The sequence below is a fragment of the Ciconia boyciana genome, chromosome 1, assembly GCF_034638445.1.
Source record: "Ciconia boyciana chromosome 1, ASM3463844v1, whole genome shotgun sequence".
NCBI classification, from domain to species: domain Eukaryota; kingdom Metazoa; phylum Chordata; class Aves; order Ciconiiformes; family Ciconiidae; genus Ciconia; species Ciconia boyciana.
The window spans coordinates 75,576,342-75,593,136 of NC_132934.1; the positions used below are offsets into that span (position 1 = coordinate 75,576,342).

The 16,795-nt window shown below is 38.8% G+C and overlaps 1 protein-coding gene across 10 annotated transcripts in view; it reads left to right on the forward strand.

The window, feature by feature from the left end:
- ABCC9 (ATP binding cassette subfamily C member 9) overlaps positions 1-16,795 on the forward strand; it is a 97,878-nt gene that overhangs the window by 38,051 nt on the left and 43,032 nt on the right. For all 10 annotated transcript variants that reach the window (XM_072875124.1, XM_072875145.1, XM_072875113.1 and 7 more), the window contains 7 exons: positions 4,730-4,924; positions 7,745-7,909; positions 9,483-9,638; positions 11,040-11,174; positions 12,463-12,625; positions 13,255-13,295; positions 14,234-14,376. In XM_072875124.1, the coding sequence (XP_072731225.1) occupies positions 4,730-4,924; positions 7,745-7,909; positions 9,483-9,638; positions 11,040-11,174; positions 12,463-12,625; positions 13,255-13,295; positions 14,234-14,376 (998 nt within the window). The remainder of the gene's footprint in view (positions 1-4,729; positions 4,925-7,744; positions 7,910-9,482; positions 9,639-11,039; positions 11,175-12,462; positions 12,626-13,254; positions 13,296-14,233; positions 14,377-16,795) is intronic.

Sequence of the window (16,795 nt, forward strand, 5' to 3'; positions counted from 1 at the left end):
ACCCTAAAGTAAACCCTGAAGTAAAACAGATAAAGTTAAAGTAAACCAAAGGGCTAAAAACAAATCCAAAGAGCCAGGCAGTGGAACTCGCTACAGTTCGCTCCCATGGAGAAATGTGTTGTTTTGTGCATGGTTGGGCCAGGAAACAGCCACAGAATTAGGAAAGTTCTTCAAGTGGAAGCACGGCCTGCAATCTAGAAGAGATGATATGTCACTGTCTCTGTTGCCAGGGTGTATTTTACACTAATCTTCTACAGCTGGCAAGGGGGGCCCCCAGCAACCTCTGGATTAAGTGGGGTTACCCCTCCCTGGGCCTGGAGACAGCTGATCTCAGCTGTGCTCCGTGGCCCTGCAGAAAGAAGGCTTCTGTTCCTTTCCAAACCCTTCTTATCACACCTTGATGAAAGATGCTGAACATGACCATGAATATTCTATAGTGTAAAATTCCTTTGAGATAGCTCATATGATGTTGTCTTGCTATCCCTTCTGCATGCTATGACAATTGAAACCAGCTGAGGTTCTCTACGAAATAATAGCACAAGGGAAATGAGTCAGGTTAAATTTTGATGGCTGTTTTCTCAAATTCACTGTTTTCCAAACCTGTGTCCAAACATACAAGAGTGTAAACTAGAGGGTCTGAGATTAACTTTTTATGGCTGCTATATTCTGCTAAAATAGCATATTGCTACTTGAGTAACCATGAAGTCTGTGAACACTGTGTAGAACCTTTTCTTGTTTTCTTTGATGTCAGTGGACAACTCCTGAAATCCATATTCAACTATTTAGACAGAATCCTTCTGGCTCCTGCCATATGAAGGTTTGCCCACTGGCACGAGACCTAAGCTAACGCTTCTCAGTGACAAATCTGAATTCATTATTCTGTTCTGTGTTTTTTTACATTTTCAAATTTTCATCAAGCAGTTCTTAGCATTACAAATACATTCACTACTCAAAATTCTTTAGTTATAAGTAATTTTTTCAAAGTATCAACTAATTTAATTTTAATATCACTTTCATGCTACATGTTATTTTATGGAATTTTAAAGCTAGTTATGAGTAATTTTATTATAATATTAAGTAATATAAACCAACACAATACAAGGCTAAATAACTGGAGATTGACTTTCTAATTGGCTATTATTCTGGTAGCTGCTACTGCAAAAGGCATTCCACCTCTTACAATAAGATTGTTACTGGTTTTGTAGATAGTTTGTGTTTGGCAGCATAGCATAACACAGCATATCATAAGAAAACAACATAGCATATGTTCTTTCAGTTAGAAGATACTGTAAAACTACAGGTAAAACAAGCTCTTTTGATAATTAAGCTTACTTAAATATGCTGTTTGAGTTTTTTCCTAAACAAAGTGTTGCCAAAAAACCACACTGCAATTGGCTTTCCTTATCTCATTATTTCCTGCCATCAGTAAATATTCTAAAAGATGGACATGCTGTATTTTCTTGCTTTTCTGGACAGTCTCCTATAGAAACAGAAATACCTCATCTTACAGTATTTTTATCATACCTTTCTAAGAATCCTGGAGAAATTCTAACTATGGATAGGAAGGTTGCTTCTGGAGAATAAGCAGTGATGCACATCATACACATAGGGTGAGACCTATGACCTTAAATTCTTGTATTTTCTTTAATACACATTCACAGATCCTACTATATTAATGGACATTTTGGCTGAAGATAAAGAATTCTTTAATAAGATTAAGAAGATAAAGAAGTCCTTAATAATATGCAATGATACTCTCACAGACAGATTTCTGGACCAATGCACTATATGTGGATAGTACTTGTCACATAATCCCCCCTCCCAAAATTTCATCCTGTTTCTGTTGTTGCTTGGCTTTTGTTTTTGTTTCTATACAAGTGGTCTAGATCTTTCAAACCACATAGTAATGCATCATACATCACATATCCCAAAATAGATTTAGCACTTTGATATTACATTTGGTTTACCCCATCAACCAAAATCCCATGTAATTTGCCCTGACAGTCAATAGAAAATTTTGCTTTTGGGATGGTGTAATAGAAAATGCAATTTTTAAAGTCAAGGACCAGGAGAATTTCCTATACCTGCGATTCATGTGCCACTGTGGATCTTACCTGTTATGGCAAAAAGAAGAGGAAAGAAACTATGTTAGATAGCTAGAAATCACAGGGACAGAGCATTGCCCTTCAGCATCAGCCTGACACTGTCAGCTACAGCACTAAGGGAACAGTCAGATTTCCATCTTGACTGAGGTGTACCTTACAGGTGGCTTGATTTACCAGCAAGTGCTGTCTCACTGCCCTTACTTCAACTGTTGAGTGCCCAAGGTAGAGAAAATTACAGTGATTTAAAAGGGAGGTGACAAAGACAAGAAAAACCTAGGCAAGTGCCACAGGTGAGAACAGTGATCCAGCCTTTCACATTCACACATTCACACAGCAACAAATGCTACCATCCATACCAACAAAAATAATCCTTGCAAGTTTAAACAAGGCACCGAGATGCATAGTTGTGTAAACGGATTAAACTCACATTTGTGTTGCTGCAACTCTTCCCTGGCTTTAGTACAGCTCCCCTCCTTTTCTGTAACTGCATCATTTTTGACATGTTTTAAGATTCTTTTTCTCACCTTCCAAAAGGAAAGTATGTCCTTCCAGCCTCCCATGCCCAGGAGGAGAAGCCTTTGGCTTCAGGTGGCTTCCCAAGCCACAGAGGCTTAAAGGGACTGGGAAAGTGCAGAAAATAATCATCACGGTAATGTTTTTCAGATGCAGAAACCCAGACAGAGCTTTTTATTTAATTCTTATGACATTGGCCAAACTTTCAATTGTGGATTTACTGAAACATGTCAGTGGTCGTCAGAGACCTATAATGAGCAGTGATTGACAGATCGTACTTCAGCACCTAAATAAAGGGTAGGGTTGGCACATACAACATATTATACTGCAAGCCCATAACACTGGGCCTCAAGAACCGTTCTGGAAAAGAGCTGAAGATTAGAAGAAAAATCCACTCTTCTTTCTCTCCCCTCCCCATTAGATATTTCAGCCAATTTGAAGTCCTGATTAAAAAGAAGAAACAACAATGTTTAGCAATAAGGATTATTAGATAATTTAATTTAATTTAATTAGTATTTTTTCCAATGAAAAGTAAATAGTTTTCATGTAGTGATGACAATTATGTGAATTGTAGTAGTAGTGAAAAAGGCTATTGAAATAGTAACATCTTATTAAAGAAATAAGGATTTACCATTGCCATTTACCAAATTTACCATTAACTGAATGCCCAGAATAGTATATGCAATTTTTTCTAAGAGACAGCAGATGTGTTTTCCTAATAAGTTAGCTTAGCTCCTATCAAGCTGTTAAAGTGCAGATCATTTATTTGAGGAGGGTGACAGTAGCCCCTGGAGTGCAGTCTAGCTCAAAACCCATTAGGCAATAAATTCAGAGCCTTTTGTCTCAGAAACTCGCATGAGGCCCTTGTGCTCTTTCCCTCATCAGAAGAAGCAGTTTCATTCTTAGCACTTTCTGAAATGTTAGCTCTAATTTGTCCCTGTGCTGCTTATTTCTCTGTACTAAGCTTCTTGGCATTGGGTATGACCAGCCTGGCCTAATCTCTAGAAGCCAGTAAGCAGCTATCTGGCCCTCCTGTACACTTGTACATTTTTGGCACCATGCACGTATTCTATCTCACTGTTGAAGTGGCATAAAAGGAAAAACTGAGAAAAGAGGAAAAAAGACATGAGGCAGCCAGGCAGGGTACAGGCATACTTGCTTTTCTTTGGTTAATTTGCTGGGGCAGGGGGTTGTTATTACTGGGCTATACTTAAAATGTCTCTGTGAACAGTCAAGAGGGCTTGGCTTGGGTTACAACTTGGAGGCATCTGTGCTACTTGAAAAATGACAGATACTTTTTTCAAGTGTCAAAAGCTGCTGCCTGAAGCACATGGAAGCACTCTGCAGAGCATGGATCTGTTAAGTAAAACTCTTTCTTCTTTAGATTGAAAGAACCTCAGAAATATCAAAACTCCTCTGACCAGATACAGAGATAGTCGCTGGTTGGTGTTTTAGGGCAAGACTTCTGATGCTGCATAGATTCACAGAACTGAAGGCTAGAAAGGACCCTTAGCTGATTTAATTTTACCTGTCAACATAGCCTGTTACTGTCACCTTTTTGAGCCCAGTAATTGGCGACCAGCTGAAGTGTATCTTCCTGGAAGGTATCTAAGAGATAGAAAAAATCCAGATAAATTAAATTAAAATATATTCTTGTAGATGTCTGTCCGTGCTTTTTCCTTCAATCTCTTTCTCACATCCGAAGCCTTCACTGGATCAAGTGGTTTCACAGCTACTGTGAAAGTCAAGATAACCCATATGAGCAAGGGCTTGAAGGGTCAGACCTTTTTGCTGAGTGCACATGTGACAAGGAGCAATGGCTACGTGCCAGTATGATTAATCTGTGTTTACATTCCTGTGTTCACAGGTTCAGAAAAGTGTTAGGATTTAGAGGTGAGGAACCACAGTTACCAAGAGGAGGCAGAATTTGAATTTGCTGTGAAGAGTGTCTGAAATCTGTTGATATCTACAGCATGTTTGCTACCTCATTTACTTCAAAACACCACTTCAGGAACCATTTGGACATCCAGACAGGAATGAAATGGAAGTTGCCGTATCCAGCCAGGGAGGCCTCTTCTTGATGCATTGATACCTGTTTCTCTGTTTTACAGAAAAAGGTAGCAGACCAGCCCAATCGGAGTCCCTCCATATGGTTAGCCATGTACAGTGCTTTTGGACGACCAATACTTCTCAGCAGCACGTTCCGTTACTTGGCTGACTTGCTGGGTTTTGCTGGACCATTATGCATTTCTGGCATTGTCCAGGGCTTCCAGAATACAACCAACAATACAAATACAACAGAAAAGGTAACCTGACAACCTGGATTGAAAAACGTTGTTTGGTATTAGTTCTAGGTTCATATCCGGTATTTAATACGTCTGGCTGCATGCTTTTATATGTCTATGATCACCATTATATTATTTCATTATTTCTTTCAAGCAAATTGAGTATTTTTTGAGAGAGACAGTCAAGTTAGTTGTAAACCTGAGTAGTGGAAGTCTTTGGTATGAATGCAACACAGGTAGTCCACCTTCCCCCAGTTGCCCAGCTGTCTACCTCTTGGTGGAGTCATCCCTACAGTTCTGGGTAGAAGGAACAGCTTTTCTTCTCCTCTTCCACCATGCCTCCTCCTTTCAGACAGGACACCCACTGGTGGTGCCTCAGTGATGCATCCAGCAAGGATGAGTCTGGAAATTTTGCTTAATTTCTGTCCATCTGTCGCTTTGTAGTTCGTTGACAGGTTTGAGCTCTCTGAAATCTGTTTTCCACTGGGAAGCCAAGAGTAATCACTCCCTGTTATTATGCTGCTTGTTGCTGTGATGAAATGCATTGGCACATGTGAGAAGTTGAAAAGCATCCACTTTATTCAATGGCATTCTTGATACTAGAGATGCACAAAAGATGCTAGTTCACAGCTCATTTCAAGTTTCACCGAGTCTGAACTTTCAGAGTCCACCTCTAAGCACTGAGCAAGCCTCTGAACATTTTCTACCATAAGAAAAATAATTTATTAGTAACTAGTGAAAAGATACAGGTAAAATTATTTTAATAGCTGACAGCAGAGAAGATATGATGAAGAATTTTTCCTACGTCTGTCTTCTGACACAGAAATATCTCCATACACTTTATGCAGTGAGTGTTTTGTATTTGAATGAGCAGATAGGTATGTAATGGAATAACATTTTCCCCTCCAGATAAAGTATTTGACTATCATCACTATCCAAACATCTTCTCCTTGGCTGCTCGCTCCTGACATTCATTTTCTTGACTGATGGTCTCAATTTGGCTTTAGACTCTCATTCAGCCATTGCACTGAAGAAGGAGAGTTTAATTGCGCAGCTTATCAAATAAAGCTCTCTATCATCCTTGAACCTCTGTGTCTTGGATTTGAGCCACAGAGTTAAAAGGCAAAGTGCGTATTTTGCCTCACAAATATTTTTTTTTCATGTTGAACAAACAAGGTATTTTAGCTTGAAAATTATAATTTCTGGATCTCAAATTTAGGAATCTCTACCTTGCCCACTTCCTTTATCTTTTGTACTCTTCAGTGTAGTGGGTTTAGTTGTGCGGTTTTTTACGTTTTAATCAACACTGGCTGAAGGGAAGATTAAAATAATTGGAAAACTTGAAACCACTCCAAGAGCCTGGCTTGGTGACAGTCACTATTTCTCTTGGATACATCTCAGAATACATTTGCTTTTAATTTATGGGTTTTGATAAACTTTCTCTTGGTTGTTCTTCTTATGATATGTTTCTCCTTTAAATTCTCTCTGGTTTCAATTAATGTGAATTAATTGAATTTTATGCTTGTTCTCCCTTAATTCCTGAGAACTCTATGTACATTGATAAAGGTATCTACAACTGTTATTTTATTATTGATACCCCCACTATGTAAACCTGTAGAAGTTAGATGCAGCAGAACATTAAGAGAAGAGTTTTCAAATATATTTATGTGACCAATCATGTACTTAAGCAACCCTCGTTTCAAAGATTCTTGCACTGGCTGAGCGACTTAGTCCTATTATTTCAGTGGGATTTAGGTGTCTTACAGACCTTGGACCTTTTGAAAACACTGTTAGATGCTTCTAGACACCTTTTGGGTGTCCGCTGCCTGTGGCAGAGGTGGTACAGAGAGGCTGGGGTGCAGAGAGGCTGCAGATGTGGTGCAGAGAGGCTGGGGTCACTGCAGTGAGGTGAGCCTGGACGGCTCAGAGCACCTCTCTCCTGCCTGCAGTCTCATGGCAGATGACAGTAATCCAGAGTGATGAAGGAATCTTTAAGAGGGTAGGTACATGGCTTACTTTCCAGCATTTCCCAAACCTTTCATCTCAGAATCGGGCTGGGTATTTCAGTAGAACAGAGTAGAACAGGCTTTTTCCTTCTTCTTTTTTTTTTTTTTTTGTAAGAATTTCAGTACATCCTGCTTCCAGCTGGATCGGAAATACCAAAGGAACAGCCTTCCTTGCAGTATTTTGGTACATTTGTTTCCTTTTCTGCCTGAAACAGAGCAGCACAGTGAACATAAAAACTAGAAAATGAAAACAAATAAAGTGATTTAAACAAGAATTCCCCACACACACCCGCTGAGGCATTTGAACCTCATTTTGAGGGGAATACTGGCATATATATTCTTAATTTATTCAGAATTCACAGGTATCATAGACTATATTTCTGGGAGGAATTGTTTCCATAATATACAAAAGCAACATAAGTAACTAATCCCAAATAATAAAAAATATTTTCTTGCAGCTTCTTCGTGGTGCAGGTGGAATGAGCTTTATTGTCTACTGAGTAGCATTTCTATCCTACTGATCATCAGAATTCAATGGAGAAACTAAAGCTAAGGCAAACATGTTGATTTCATTGTCCCTTTCCTGCTAAACCAAATTCATTTTAGAACTGCTAGAAGTTAAGATCCTAAGTCTTTGGAACATGAGCAGAGTATTTAATTTGTATCCAAATGATTTTGATACATAGGACAGTGAGAAATCTGATTTCCATAAATTTGCCATAATATCATCAATATTTTTTATTCTAATGCAATGACTGAATTTCCTTGTTTCCAGTGTCTCAAGAACATACAATCCCTCCTATGCCACTTTCATCATTTTTTCCTTTCTTTTCAGATGAAAGATCCATCAAATTCATATCTTTCCTCAGAGGAATTCCTCAGGAATGTTTACGTTTTGGCAGTTCTTCTCTTCCTGGCCCTTATCTTGCAGAGAACATTCCTGCAGGCATCCTACTATGTGACTACAGAAACTGGCATCAACCTACGAGGTGCTTTATTGGTGAGCAAAGATGTTCCCATGATCTGCCAATAAATTTATTAATAATAGCTCCAGCTGCATACTTTTATTTGTCTTGTTCTTTATCTGAAGACTCAGTTAACAATTGTTTGAGAGAAGATATGCACTGTATTTTTATACAGAAAAGTGGAAAAAGTAATATCACTGACACAGCCAAACTGATGGTAGCAATTCCTTTTGCTAAAAACTAAAACCATCATACTAACACGTAGAAGTTTAACACTCACTCTGTGCATATAAGAACATATCTTTGCCGATGACATTAGGTATATGAAGATAAGCAGTGTCGTTTTGGCTCTGCATCTGCTTTGTTCATTTGCTTATGAGGTTACTTCTGCTGAGTGTGAACAGAGTCATCTGCAGAGTATCTTTGGCCGAGCTATGTTTTATGGGAACATTGTCCATGTATCGTAGTGGTGATTCTGAATATTTATGCCCTTTTGCACAGAGCCCTGAGGGATGGGACAGGAGTGATTCATCTCCAGAACTGTGTCTCTAAAACCGGCATCCATTAACCCTCTGTGAAAGCTGTGTTTATGAACTGGAGCCAGCAGCTCCAGCACAGAACATGGGTGGGTTGTAGCAGGGATCTCTGCAGACCAAACTCCACAGACAGCAGTAGCACTGTGTGCAAAACAGAAGCTGGAACTGATGTTTTGCCAGGTGTAACTAACCATAGGAATATCATCTCAGCGTGGAAGCTTCTGGTTTTTGGGCGCACTGTGATTGATGTAGTTGTTTCAAACATTTTCTGCCTTCTCCCAGGACAGATGATACAGACTTGGTGAAGAAAGAGTACCTGATTATTTCCTTGTGCTTTTGTGACTCCCACTTGCCAAAATGGGGACTCTTAGGACCATACGCAGCTGATGTAATTCGCCATGGTCTGTAGGCATTTCTGATTAATTCTACAGGATCTCCCTTGGTACAATGGATCTACTCATGGACAAAACAGGGCAAAGAGCACAAATTATTTTAAAAACTTCCTTGCAGCTGCAGTGTTTGATACTTGGTCATAACTGCAAACTGGGCTCACAATATTTGTCTTTAAAATTTGGGTAGATATAAGACCTGTTTAATTTTAAACCCTGTTAAGTTCCTACAAATCTTATGGACATAGATGGCCAGGTAAAGGAGAAAAACCCAAAGGAATACATACCCACCCTGATCAAAACTTCATAGCATGAGTTTAACTATCTTAGCAGAAACAAGGATCTCTTTGACAGACAGTGCCACAGAAAAGCAGGCTCACCAAATGTTTACTAAAAAAGATCTTTGCCCAGTCTCCTGAATTTTGACATTTTCTTGTAATTTCATTCTATTTTAGGTCTGCATTAAGCAACAAACCTTTTAAGAGGAATTGGAGGTTTTTAAAGTCAGTTCTCTCTCTTGTGCTTTCTCTCACTGTTCCCATCTCTCTCTCTGTCTCAGGTGAGAGACTGGGAGAAGGGCTGTCTTAGGTAAAGACTGATACTGCCATTTGAAACGTCCTGCTGCTACTGTTGATTTATAATGATATCATTTTCCTATCTTCCATTTTATTCCTTTCCCACAGGCAATGATATATAATAAGATCCTGAGGCTTTCCACATCCAACTTGTCCATGGGAGAGATGACGCTGGGACAAATCAATAACCTGGTTGCCATCGAAACAAATCAATTAATGTGGTTCTTGTTCCTGTGCCCCAATCTGTGGGCAATGCCTGTTCAGGTAGAGCATCAAAGTAAGGGCCTGATTCCAGAGATCCTCCAACCTGGTTGAAAAGAGTGTATGTCTGTGAGACTACTACAAAATCCAGAGGGGAACCTGGACTTCACACTCATTTACCAGGAGGACTAATAAGCAGAAATGTGGCCCATCATCTCCTCCAAGGGCTGAGAAGCTGTCTCCAAGGGCCAGTAAAGAGAGACAATTTTTTTGAGCAGGATTTCCATGTCATGGATATGGTCTGTGACTTTAAGAATGATGATCTGTCATCCTTTGCCTGCTCATATTTCTTCCACTGCTGACACAAGTCATTGCTTTTATTTCTTCCACATGGCAGCAGCACAGGCATCTGATCAGCACCGAGTATTGCATTTGCAGCATCTGCTTGTAACTGCGTTTTGTGGCAGGACCACAAAGCAATTGAATCCTGCTCAGTGACTGACAGCAGCACTGACTGTGCACTGCACAAAATGCTCAGAGGAGCTTTCATTTAAACAAGCTTAGTCACTGTAAACATCTGGTTCTTAACAAGGCTGGGAAAGATCTGTAGACAAATCTGTAGGAAGGACAAGTAAAAATTATTAACCTGAAAGAAATCTTCAAAAGTGCTAAACAACTTAATAACCTAAGTCATGCTGATTTTCCATGAAGCTTGGACTCTTGTAGCACCTTTAAAATTTTAGCTTGGGGTGGGATTGGCATGGTCCTTACCTATAGGTGATCCTGCCAACATTAAACAAGTTTAAAAAGGGATAGAAGCCACTCTTATAGTAGATCTGTTTTGCTGAAATTCCTGGAACTATATCAGTAATCTATTATAATTGTCAACAATATTACTATTACTAATGGAAACAAATATTGGGTTTGTGTGTCTATTTTAGGATTGGGTGGGGTTTAGAGAGTCATAAAATAATTTACGGAGAAAAAGACAAAAAAGTTTTCATGGCAACTGAAGTTAGAAATAGTACAGAGGGTTTCATTTTAAGTCACTGTTTCATATCCAGGTTTATTTGGAAGTGTTGCTGTTAATACTTTGAATGTTATTAAATGAACAGGTGGTCTGATTCCTGTGGCTAGTTAACAATTATATCTAGCAATTATATATTGCTACAATTGTATGTATACGTACAATTATATGTATTATTTTAGTGCTCCTTTAGTTCTGTGGAAACCTCATCTGGAATTAGGACTACCAGTTACTAACACAAGCTATGCAGTTAATGTCAAAAATAAAGGCTTCTGCGTTAATTTCCCACACTTTCCAAACGTGACCTTCTGAAGTACGGGCTCAGCTGATTCCTACAAATCATTTAACTGTTTATTAGAAGAACGAATACTTTTTGTTGCTATCGTTCTGGCATATTGAAATCTACTTTTTTTTCTATGTTGCTTTTTTCTTCATAGATAATAATGGGTGTGATCCTACTCTATAATTTACTTGGAGTGAGTGCCTTGGTCGGTGCCGCTGTCATTGTACTGTTAGCTCCGATACAGTACTTCATAGCTACAAAGCTGGCTGAGGCTCAGAAGAGCACTCTCGTAAGTAAATTATTTCAGTGACATTTGTGATCCAGAAATGAGAACAGGGAACCAGGAGTTCTTGTTGTTAGTGAACATTCATTGCAGAGGTTTGGGCAAGCTGTCCCTTAATTACATCGTCCCTCCTTTTCTGTTTTTCTGTGGCTCAGAATCTCTTCCTTCCTAACATTTGTCAGACAAGAATCTGAAAAAAGTATGTGGGCCTTGACCTGCCTTCTCTGCAGAGAGTATTTTTCACACAACTAACACAGTTTCATCTGAATTCAATTCCATCAAAGAGTGTTATTCCTACATTCAGATATTGTATTTCATGGGATTTTAGCAAACAGTACAAACGACTGACAAATTATAGGAGAACCGTATTAAAGAATGTGTACAACCCCCCCTGAAATGGGCAGAGACTTTATGCTCTCACCCCAAGCTTTGGTATACCCTAAAAGTCATCTGGCATTGCTGGATTAATATATAGTATGTTCTTCAGTGCTGTAAGTTTATTTTGATGTCTAATTTAGTTCACCAATTAGAAATGTTTTCTGATACTTTGTCTAATTTTTAACTTTATTCTCATGATCCTTGAACTTTTTAAATCAGCTCATGATGTTTGAGTCTTCAAATGTTTAAAGATCCTTGTTATCTTAATATTCAGTAAGCAAATTATACATACGTGGATCTAATCTTCAGCACACTTCAATCTTGTTGAGTTGTGCCAATTTATAACAGAGGATTTATCTTTGCATAATTTCAGAAATAGTCTGAATCTTTCTTTTTGCTCTTTTCTGAGTTCCTCTGACTCATAACATCTTTTGGATTATGATTTTACCAAAACTTATGATTACTGTTTTCTGGTGAGGGTCAAGTAGCTAAATATATCAATAAACATTTCACCTATTTTCATGACTGTTATGTATGAATCCCAGAATGAATCTTGTATCAGCAATTACACACATGTAGTCATCTGTCTATTGTTACCAACACCATTGACCTAGTAATCTGCCACCCTGAGCTTCACCCTCTATTTGAAGGATTTGGATGCTTTGTTTTATTTTTCTTCTCAGAACAGGGTCACTTAATTTCCCCTCATGATTGTAAGCACTTTAATATCTCCAAAGAACATGAAATTGTGTATTGTTTTACTCAGTATGATAACTGAAAGTCTGTACAAAATCCCAAACAAACAAAATTATAAATCTTTAATGAATTTTACAACAGAAATGAAGGGAAAAGAACATTCTCATTAAAACTACAAACCATTATCAATTTCTTATCCTTGTTTTCTTTTGAAATGAAGGACTATTCTACTGAGAGATTAAAGAAAACCAATGAGATACTAAAAGGCATTAAGTTATTAAAGCTGTATGCCTGGGAGCACATATTTTGTACTAGCGTGGAAGAAACGAGAATGAAGGAACTCACCAGTCTCAAAACCTTTGCACTTCATACATCTCTTTCCAGTAAGTAACTATGTTTTTAGCTCTCAGAAATGGTTCCTGTTTATGTCAGCTTTCCTCCTGACTTCAGCTAAAGCGAGATACAGCTGTGCCTATGACACTTTTTTTCTGTGTGTGTGGAATGTGATTGAAATAAAAGGGCATGACAAATATTTAACATAGAAACTTGAAAATATAGAGCATATTTTGTTTGGTTTTTTTGTAGTAAGTTTTCTGTCACCTTCTTTGTGACAATACAGTTATGAGTTGCTTTATAGCAAGGAGGCTCCAGATAATATTAGCAGCTCTGATTACAGCAAAGATAAACTAGTGTCTGAAAGAAATTGTATTTTCTGTAATGTAAAAGAGCTGAGACTGTAATCTTTTAGTTGTGTTGCATAATAATTGTGCCCATAAAACTTTTATCCCAGTTCACTAAAGTATATAAATGAGATAATTCCTTGGCTTATTTGTGTGTTTAAGATCTCTCTCTGTCATGGAAGGAAATTTCCTCCTGCAGAGGAATTTTCCTTTGGGAGTTTTAATGACTTGAATTGAAAATAACTGGATTCTTCTAGTGCCATACAACTAATTGTAAAACTGTTTTTTCTTATTTCATATAATCTGATGCCTATTTTATTTCTCCTTCACAGTTTTTATGAATGCGGCCATACCGATAGCAGCTGTTCTTGCAGTAAGATATGTTTTTTTTCACTTTTCCATATAAAAAGGGAGAGGAAAAGAGGTGGGGGGGGGAGAAAGAAAGGACACAATTGTTATTGTAGGACATACTCCTCATAAAACTGGCAGATGAGTTAATGTGCCCGGGCTAACTGTAGGATAGCATGACACTGGAAGGCCCATTCCCAGAGCTGGTAATTCACCACCTGTGGTTTGGATTGGTAAAAACAAAAAGAAATATACATTTTTACTATAAGAGAGAAAGAAAAAAATCATTGCAACTTGAAAATAGACCCATTTCGAGAAGCTCTCATTTTGAAGGGTTTTGGGGTGGCTTTGCTTTTCTATTGTCTAGCAGTGAAAATCATTCCTGTTTCAAAATGCATTATAAGCCACCATTTCAGTTTTCAAGAAAGGGTACCCTGCAGTAAAGAAGAAGAAATAAATTTTGCTTGTACTCTGGTCAGGTTTAAATCTCAGCCTAATGCACTAGAGGAACTATGGCATGCTGGTCAGTAAGGAGTCTTCGTAGACCAAATTCTGAGGGCATTACTCAGAGTATGCTGATAGTGTGTACCAGAATTGGATGAAATATGACCATAGTTCTGCATCTGTGAAAAAAACCATAAGATTTACTAGATTCTTACTGATTTTTCTGGGTTGTATGTTTCCTCTAAACCCTGAAGTCAATTACAAAACTTTCCAAAACTAAATGCTTTGATTTTACAAAGAAAATTTTTTCATTCTTAAAGGTCTAAATCTCTTGAAATCATTGGCGAGTTTTTAAAATCTTTTTCATTTTAAAAGAAGACACTTTTCAGTTTACTGGGATTTCCAATAAATGGAGGTAAATAGTTATTGGCCTTAGTTGAGCAAAATACTTTGCTTGCTGTCCTTGTCCATCTTTTTCAAGAGTCTTTATCCAGACATGCTTTTTTCCTTATGTGACAGACCTTTGTGACTTACGCATATACCAATGACAAGCCACTGCAGCCTGCCCAGGCTTTTGCATCACTGTCATTGTTTCACATCCTGGTCACACCTCTGTTCCTGCTCTCCACTGTGGTTCGTTTTGCAGTCAAGGCTATCATAAGGTAAGTGGCCCTCCTAGTTTCTCCAACTCTTGAACACCTACATTCAGTAATAGAACAGGGAAGATGCTGGAGAAAAATGTTGTTTCTACCTGCTCACGTGGAAGAGGATTTAGAGGTGGGACTCTGATGTTCAAAAATGTGAGATAAATCAGAGTAACCATTTCTTTTTAGTGCATGGTACAGAGACAAAGAAATGTTCCATTCTTTTTATAATTTCACCAAGTTTGGCAGTCCGGATTCAGAGCCGGACTGTCCTTCCTTGGGATATGCTCCTCTTCTCACAGTGTGGCCACGCACCATCGCTCTCACCTAGTACTTTTCTGGGCTCTTGTCAACACAGAGGGAGACAAGAGACTGGTGTGAAGGTATCTAGCAAGACTGCCCATGCTGATGCAAGGAAGAGCAACTGGCTTAACTCTACCTCCACAAAGGGTGCATTGTGCTTTAAGTGAGAATTTAGTATTGTCCTGCCTCTCATTGTCCTGCACTAGCATGGACTCTCTTTGGAAAGAAAGTAGATGGAGGAACATTGGACACTGAAGGACTAGTTGCTCAAGGGAAACTGAGCCCTACAGGACTTCTCTTATAGAGGAAATGCTGTTCCCCTGAATGGCAGTAAAGAGACACAGGAGAGGAAGCATGGCAAGGCAGACATGTGGGAGTTTAGTCTGTGGGGGTTAGGGATCCGCGTGGCAGGACAGTGAGGAAGTTGGCATGAAGTGGAAAAGATTTTTTAAAAAAGGAAAAGGAACTCATAAAATGTGTTGCTTCATCATAAACTTATATGTTCCAGGCATTTATTTCTGCAAATAGCCCGACAAAACAACTTCCTTCGTGCTGGGCTATAGAGCACTTAATCTCAAGGGAGCTGGTTGGTAGTAAGTCAGATTTCAGACTTTTGGCTGTTGCGTCAGTGGTCTGTATGGAAAGAGTCATGGTCATGGGGCAGTTATGTGGACATACACACTGCCAAGATGTCCCAAGAGGCAGAAAATGACACCTGGCTGGCAGTAACGTGTCAGATGCCAAGCACTAGCAGGACGTGAAGACCGAACTAACCTTCCTACCCAGAAACGTAGCTCCTTCTTGCCAAGACTGAGGCACATTGGCAAAGTATTGCATTGCTGCTGCCACTGCCTCTTTTTGGTGGGTAACGATAATAACAAATAGCAGTCAAGGGGACTTCAGGATCCACAGATGTCATTTGCCAGTACCACACCCGCTTTTAAAAAAAAAATTAAATAGGGTTTATTTTTATCGAAGCAGCAGCAGGGCCACATGAGAGATTTTCCCTACGTTGAAAATTATTTCTGACTAGTGGAAAATCTCAAGTCTCCTTTATAAATCATGTCAGCCTCTACATCTCTGCACTATGTTTAGCATAGCCCTAATATCAAAATGGTGTGTACATTTTTCTTAGCACTGCTGGCCACCCCTCAGGACATTATTTACAGACCATATTTGCCAGAACAAACTTTAGCCTTTGGTAAACTTATTTCCTAACAACTTTCTCCCATGAACATCATGTCCCCAAAATGAAGAATGAAGAATGCATGCTTGGCCACTCCATGGCTGTGTCATCAATCAAATACATGTATATGAGTATGCATTCGTTTGTGTTACGATTAAGTGCTTCTTTGGTCAGAATCTCCATTTTATTGTAAAGAGTAGTTCTAGTACCATGAAAGCTTTTGAGGGTACCTGTCCTCATTCAAATGCAAAGTCATGGTTGATGTCTTCTTAGGCAGATGATCAGAATGAGATCTCTTATCTTCTGCAAGAAGATAAATTCTTTCTTGATGCACTTATGTAAGACTGAAATTCTGATACGAGAGTTAGACACTTAAATTTTCCTTTCAAAAGAGGAGACAGGAACGAGTATACTGGCAGGAGAAAACAATGACAATAGCAGTGCTTTCTTGCTAACCAGTATCTCTGTGGCTTGAACATGTATTGATAATTTCATACGAAATGCTCAGACAGGCCTTGAAACAGGACTACTTTCCCATTTGCAGATTAATGTTCAAATCACTAATCTGAAGTCGTATTTCACGTATTTCACTAATTTCTCAGTCTCTGGCTCAATGCACCTTGATCCTAGTTTTTGCAAAGTAACATAGCTTCACCATGACCAGTGGGTGCTTTTGTTCATCCCTTCCCCAAAACGATAAAGAGCCAGGTGCTTATGGCACTCTGAAAGGAAGTGGAGCAGAAAGAGGATCAAATCCTTCTGTGATGAAGAATGAATTGAACCTGTGCACTGTATTTCCCAGGGGACAGTTTTAAGAAGTAGGCAAAGAGAGCTCTTGCTGTATTTCTCCAAGGCTGGCCATGGCTGTGCTGATTTGTGCAGGATTCAGTCCTGTTTGCATGCAGCAAACAGTATGTTTGTTCAGGATGTACCTAGTTTGTTCAGGAT